The sequence below is a fragment of the Crotalus tigris genome, unplaced genomic scaffold (genome assembly GCF_016545835.1).
Source record: "Crotalus tigris isolate CLP2741 ecotype Arizona unplaced genomic scaffold, ASM1654583v1 scf7180000017622.5263843, whole genome shotgun sequence".
In the NCBI taxonomy this organism is placed as follows: domain Eukaryota; kingdom Metazoa; phylum Chordata; class Lepidosauria; order Squamata; family Viperidae; genus Crotalus; species Crotalus tigris.
The window spans coordinates 4,122,082-4,129,167 of NW_024096517.1; the positions used below are offsets into that span (position 1 = coordinate 4,122,082).

The 7,086-nt window shown below is 55.4% G+C and overlaps 1 protein-coding gene across 1 annotated transcript; it reads left to right on the forward strand.

Moving 5' to 3' along the window:
- The first annotated feature begins 574 nt into the window (after positions 1-574).
- Positions 575-2,643, forward strand: LOC120302060 (brain-specific homeobox/POU domain protein 3-like). Its single transcript, XM_039329990.1, has 2 exons — positions 575-773; positions 1,714-2,643. The coding sequence occupies exons 1-2, from the start codon at positions 654-656 to the stop codon at positions 2,641-2,643; spliced, it is 1,050 nt and encodes a 349-aa protein (XP_039185924.1). The 5' UTR covers positions 575-653.
- The last annotated feature ends 4,443 nt before the right edge of the window (positions 2,644-7,086 follow it).

Below are 7,086 nucleotides of genomic sequence, written 5' to 3' on the forward strand. Positions count from 1 at the left end.
TTAAACTGGGATGGGGTTGAGTCAGCAAGTCAAGAGTTTGGTTGGTCTGTCGCCTGGTGGGAAGGAAAGGATTGCTCTGTTTCTATGCCATCGTCTTTATGGCTTGTCGAGAGCAACCTAGAATCTCCACGCGAGACAGGGAGCCACGTAAGTTCTCCAAACAAACAAACAAATTCGGGCGCAACAAAACCAACCCAACCCGAAGCATAACTTTTAGGGTCACTTTTTCAATGCAGAGCTGGAGTTCCTCTCTCTTCCCCCCCCCCACACATACACTCCTAGTCTCTCCCGCCCAGCTTCATCCTTCATCCTTCTCAGCAGCTTAGCCCCACCTGGTCGGAAGCCAGAAGGGTGCCGTCGGACCGGAGGGAAGCCCGCCGCCGCGCCTTTCAATCCAGGATGCCCAGGACGGGAGCCAGGGTGACGCTTCCCTCCCGAAAGCGGCACCACGGAGGGGGCGGGCACGGCCTGCCTCTTCAGCCAATGAAGCGGCGGCCCGCTGGAAAGGCGTGGCCAGGATGGTCCTATAATGTCATTGAGAGTGCCGGTCAGAGACAATAAGACGCGCCGCCGAGCTGGAGGGGCCACCTGCTCGCCTCCTCCGGTTCCTCTTCTCCTTCTCCTCCTTCGCCGCCGCCTCCCTCGCCGCCACCATGATGTCCATGAACAGCAAGCAGGCGTTCAGCATGCACCCCATCCTGCACGAGCCGAAGTACACCCACCTGCACTCCAGCTCCGAGGCCATCCGGAGAGCCTGCCTGCCCGCCCCGCAGGTGAGGAGAAGTGGGGAGGGGGGGGGAGCCGGGAAGGACAAGGAATCGGTTGGTGGGGTTCAGGTTGGCCAGCTTGGGTATCCTCGCCCCCTTCCCTCCCCCCCCATGTGGCCTAGGAGAGAGAGAGAGCTGCAAGCGCTCCCCTCCCCCTCCAATGCCTGTCTAGATCCAGATTCCCGGGAGAAGACTGGGGGGGGGGACCGGGTGGGCTTCGGAGTGATCGCCACCGATCCCACCGGAGAAATCTCCCGGGACTTCTGCGGAATGCAGACCGCACCGGCTCGCCCCCCGCCCCCGGCCCGGTGTTTATTCAACCCCGCCGCGACGCCAAAGGGTAGGAGAGTTGCAAAGTCCCGTTCGGTGTAGCTTCTCGTTCGGGGGGACTCGAACCTCCAAGAGACGCTCGAGTGCTGAAAAAGGACGCCGTGAAATGTCGTCGGACGTCCCCCTTCTCCAGCTTTACCCCCTGGTCCCTCAAACGCACAGCCTTCTCTCTCTCTTTCAAGCTCCAGGGCTCGGGGAGACGTTTTAGTCTCTGTCGGGGAGAGGGGCGGCGGTTGGGAAGGGCTCCGGAGGCCTCGGAGGGATCGGTCGGTGGGCAAGAACCGGCTAGGAGGAAGACAGATGCCCGCGGGTCTTTCTGGGTGGCTGCGCACGCTGGGAATTGTAGTTGGGGCATCTCTCGGTGGCCCGAAGGGGGCAAGCACTGGGGCCAGAGGAGGAGGAGGAAGGGGGGGGAGAGAGAAAGTTCCGGGGATCCCAGATGTTCCCATTTCGGGGTTCGCCCGTCGTGCCAAGGGCTCGTTGCTCCAGGAAGGAGCCCGGGTTAGCAGAGCGAGCGGTGGGCGGGAGGTTAGCGTCGGGGGGTCTCCCGGCGGTTCTCCCTCTCTGAGCCCGGTGTCGTCTCTCTTCTCCCCCTTCCGCCCCCCTCCCCTCGCAGCTGCAGAGCAATTTCTTCGCCGGCCTGGACGAGACGTTGCTGCGCGGGGCCGAGGCGCTGGCGGCCGTGGACCTGATCTCTCAGAAGACCCACCACCCCTTCAAGGCGGACGCCACTTACCACACCATGAGCAGCGTCTCCGTCTCCTGCACGCCCACCTCCTCCTCCGTCCACCTGCACCCGCCCGCGGGGCTGAGCGGCCACGCGCACCACGCGCACCCCCACCAGCCGGCCCAGGGCCTGGAGGGCGAGCTGTTGGAGCACCTGGCCTCGGCCTTGCCGCTGGCCGACGTGGGCGTCGCGCCCGCCCACCCGCACCCGCATCCCTCCGCTCACCTGCCGGGCCTCAACGGCCTGGGCCACCACACGCACGGGCAGCCGCCCCTGGCCATGGGCTCCCCGCCTCCCCAGGGCCTGGCCTCGCACCCGGCCGTCCTGGCCGGCGCCGAGACGGAGACGGACCCGCGCGAGCTGGAAGCCTTCGCCGAGCGCTTCAAGCAGCGGCGCATCAAGCTGGGCGTGACCCAGGCCGACGTGGGCTCGGCCCTGGCCAACCTCAAGATCCCCGGCGTGGGCTGCCTCAGCCAGAGCACCATCTGCCGCTTCGAGTCGCTCACCCTCTCGCACAACAACCTGGTGGCCCTCAAGCCCATCCTGGAAGCCTGGCTGGAGGAAGCCGAGCGCGCCCAGCGCGAGAAGCTGGCCAAGCCCGAGGCTTACTCGACGGGCGACAAGAAGCGCAAACGTACCTCCATCGCCGCGCCCGAGAAGCGCTCGCTCGAGGCTTACTTCGCCGTCCAGCCGCGGCCCTCCTCCGAGAAGATCGCGGCCATCGCCGAGAAACTCGATCTCAAGAAGAACGTGGTGCGGGTCTGGTTCTGCAACCAGAGGCAGAAACAGAAGCGCATGAAGTTCTCCGCCGCTTATTAGGCCGCCGGCGGACTGGGGAGGGGGGGGAAGGACGGGGGGGGAGGAAGAGCAGCCGCCCGCCCGGCCGGCCGCTTGCCCACGCCACGCGCGGGACTGGAGGCGCGTGGCGGCTTCGGAAGGGGAGGACGGAGCGCCGCTCTCCAGGCCCGGCGGCCAGGCCCGAGGTGGAGGCGCTGCTTTGTCGCTTGGACGCTTCAGCCATCCCGGGACCTTTGCAACCGCCCCCCCTCCACGCCCACTCCTGCCGAGGTGTGTGTGTGTGCGTGCGTGCGTGTGTCGGGGGGAGCCCCCCGCGCGGATCGGAACTGAGCCCCACGCGGAAACCCAACCGACGCAACCAAGCAGCAAAAGACACTCTCGTTTTCTAACTAAAAGAACAATGCAAACCATTAAAAGCGTTGCAACGAAGGGAGGGGGGGGACCTTCCCCCCCCTCCCCACACCTTTATCGTATTCCTGGTGAGTGACAAAAGTGGCGGTTCTCTCTTTTTTTCTTTTTTCTTTTAATTTTCCCCCGTGCGTTTCTTTTCTTTTTGATCGAACAGAAGGGAGAAAATTCCAGCCCTGGTATCATTAACCCCCCCCCCATCCCTGAATTTACAGAAAAAAGGCCAGTTGCATCGTTGGTGTGTTTTTTAAGATAATGCACTGCCGTGGAGCCAGTTTTGGACCGCCGTTTAGCAACGCTGAGGCTACAACCGACTTCGACCGCGTGCTTTTTTCTCCCTTTTACTTCGGCGAAGGAAAAAAAGAGAGAAAGACAAGAGGGGGAAAAAACTATCCAAAATCAGACAAAAAGGATTCCCCCCCCCCGTGACTTCATTTCACCCACCTCTTCGTCCCTCCCCGCCCCCCGCATGTCTGGGGTCTCTCGCCTCCTCCTCCTCCCCCCCCCGCCTCTTGATCAAAAGACCCTCCTCGCCTGGTTTGCAATAAACGTGGTTCCTACCTCATCCGTCGAAGCGAGAAAGAGGAGAAAGTTACGAGTGAAAGCAAAACGGGGGCCAAAGAAACCAGCGGGGTTGCTTTCCAAACCTGGGGAGGTGGGGGGGGGGGCTGGAGGTGGCGAGGAAGAAGGCTTCCTGGTTTAATTTTAATTTGACGTTACACGGAAGATGTGGATGGCTGTATACTTTCATTGTAAAAAAAAAGAAGGGGGGTCGGGAAAGGGGAAAGCACGGCGCTTTGACAATCAATTAAACCTCGCGTTTCGTTGACTCCTGAGCCCGTTTGAAACGCGCCTGAGATTTCCACGAGGGAGGCGCGCCAGGGGTCTCAAGTCCACCGTCCGGATCGTCAGTACAATGTTATTCTTATTTATTTCTTCCCTACTTCCCAACCCTCTCTCGAGGCCCCAGTTCAAGCGTGTTTCTTTGGGGAGGGGGGGGGGAAGGGAAGAGGTGGGAGGTGTCTCTTCATTTATACGGCCTTTTTTTAAAAAAAAAAAAACACAAAAAAAAACAAAAAACAAAACACGAGCACCCTGTTTCGCAAAATTAAGTTATTTGCAAAAAATAAAAAATAAATCACAGAGCACTTTCTAAGAAGCAGCTTTTTTTTTTTTTCCCTCCTCCACCTTTCGGTTGCTTTATCTAGGGAATAACAGGGAAATGCCCTCCGTTTCTTTTATGTTTTCTTTTCTTTTCTAAACGGGGAGGGGGCTGCGGGGGGGGGGAGAGAGACTCTACCGTTTGTGTGGGTGTGAGAGGACCGCCCTTTCTGTGTCGGTGTATGCTCCAGAATTTCAAATAAAACCTGCACGTTTATACCTCATCCCGTCCCCAAGGCTTTGGATGAACCCGGCGAGAAGCGAACCTACTACGCGAAGGGAAGGGGGCGAAATTGAAAACCGCTTTTTCTCTTCCCCCCCCCCCCAGCTTCCTGATCAGCGGAGGCGTTTTGTTCCGTGTGTGACTCTGCATTTGTGTGTTGCCAGGCTGAAACGATCCCATTCCTTTCAGTCTTAAGACATCCGCGTTGAACGAATGCCGTTGAGAAGGAAATGGATAAAAAAAAAAGCTTTATATCCCAACATGAAGACCTGGTGAAGATTTAATGTCTAAACTTGGCGTTAAGCTTGGTTGGGTTGGGTTGGGTTGGGTTGGGTGGTTTAGCGAGTTGCACTAATCCAACGGTGTTTGCTACTATGTTGTGCGCACCCAGCCTTACCCCGTTTGTGTGAACTCGGCCAGTTCCCCAGACCCAATAAAGACTCTGGCTTGGCGGACTGTTTACAGTTCGCAAATTCCGATAAGAATAACTCGATCCTCAGCTAGCTAAGCCGGGCTGAAGTTCTGTTTTTTTAATTCACAGACTGAAGTTCTTTTTTTATTCACAGACGCCAGTCCTAAGAAAGCCACGTTCGGCCGACAGCGGACGATTAATAATAGTAATTATAACCATAATTTCCTAGATGACTTTCCCCCCCCCCCAAAAATCCTAAGGGATGGACTTTTGTTTTTCTGTTGGGGTGAGGTAGGGGGCTGCGCGTCTGTGATTTATATTCCTCCCCCCCCCACCTCACTTTTGAAACCCCTCTGGGATTCCCCGCCCCCCCCCGCAGCTTCTGTAGTTCCGAAGGCGGGGCGAAGTAGCCGCCGAGACACGGGAAATCAACCAAATATTTCATTAGGGCCTGCAGATTGAGTTGTCGATATAATCCTTTGAAGCTGAAAATGCTGCTTATTAAAGTGATTCCTAATCAGAAGTAGACAGGCGGGGAAACAGTTCACTGTGCGGTAGAGAGTCGTGAGCGCTGTGCACTACAACGCCCCTCATCCCCTGCCCAAGCCACACTGATCGAGGACCGTAGAATTTACAGTTGGTCTGGTCTGGATTGGGAAGGTGGTTGTTTTTTTAAAAAAATTATTATTTTAGTTCTCTTTTGCGTGGGCAGAAATGTGGAGCCTCGTTCATCAGAAGGCAGAAATTGGCTCGAGTTTTGTTCGAACTTCATTAGCTGCAAAAGGTGCCCTGAAGAACATCGAAAGCCTGCTCTGTGGGTGTGTCTACACACGAATTGCGCTTCAGAAAGAGTTTGGGGGAGTCTCTCTTTCTTTTTACAACAACCCTGTAGTGCAGGCTACATCAAAGAATAGACCGTGGTCCATTCGGAAATGGAAACATCCACCCCTGTCCGACCGCGCGCCTCATTTTGTTTCGCTCTTTGTCCTCAGATCAGAAGGAACAGTGTTCTAGTGTATGCACGCATTTATTAAATATATGTAGAGACCCAGTCCGTAGGTTGTGTGGAAGAGGTGAGTGAGGCAGACTGCTTCTTCTACAGCTTTTCACCTTGGCAAGAGGAATGTGGAGATTTGGGGGAAAAAATCTAGACATGGAAAAATTATTCAAACAAAATTGTAGAGTTCTAACTCTACAGAGTGTCAACTGGCGCAAAGCACGCGGGGTGCTCTTCTGACTCAATCACCCAATGACCCAACTCTTCACCCAGTGCAGGAGATCATCGTTCCCTCCCAACCTTTTCCTCTCTGGATGTTAGACTTACTTCTGCCAGGTGCTCAAGGAGCAGTTAGCCAACTCCCAAGACCCTACTGTGGATTTCTTTCTGCGGGGGTGAAGGTTCGTCCTCCGAGCTTGTGAGATGGTTTCGTTAACCAGGCTAGGTAACATCTTCAGAGGAGTTAGGGGATGTCAGTGCTCTTCTGTTCATCCTGCACCCGAGCCACAGATATTTGCCACTGTTCCCTCCTTCTTGTGCCAGATGGTTGCCTACCAGTGGCTCATTCCGACCTAACAAGGCCACTTATCTTTCGATGCCTGGAGAGAAAAGGATAAAGAGAGCAGAGACTGCCAAAAAAAAAATGACAAGAAAGCTTCTGGATTCATCCATAGAGCCCCTTCCAACTGCCAAACTTTGATGAAGATAAGATCTAGGCTGTATTGTTGGCAAGAAGGAAATTATTGGTGTCCTTCTCACCCTGAGTAGGATGCTTCCGGCCATTGCCATCTTCAAGAAAATGCACATCTGAGTAAGAAAATTTGAGAGCTCCGTTATCAGGACCTGCTTAACTGGTCTGGGGTAGGACAGGGGGAAGCAGGTTTTCCAATCACCTAAAACAATCCTTTACCTCCAGGAAAGTCCAGAAAAGAATGGAGTTGAACTACTTTTACAGACCTGACAACTGTGTGGCATGAATCCAGCCAACTGGAACTCTCTCCTGCTCCCCAGTTGTTCTTTCCTTTGTGCCTTAGCTTCTCAGTGGGATGGTAAACGGCTCCAAGAGTTGCAGATGGTGTTCATAAAACACGTGTTGCTTGATTACTGCACTAATCCATCTTTCTGGTATAGTACAATGAATTAATGGAGGTTAGCCAAGTGGGCTGGAATTGCACAGGCCACTTGCAGTAGCATCCACACAATCTTAGGCGATCAGGAATAAAACTCAGAAGATTTGAAGGGCTTTAACTGATCTGTGGAAGC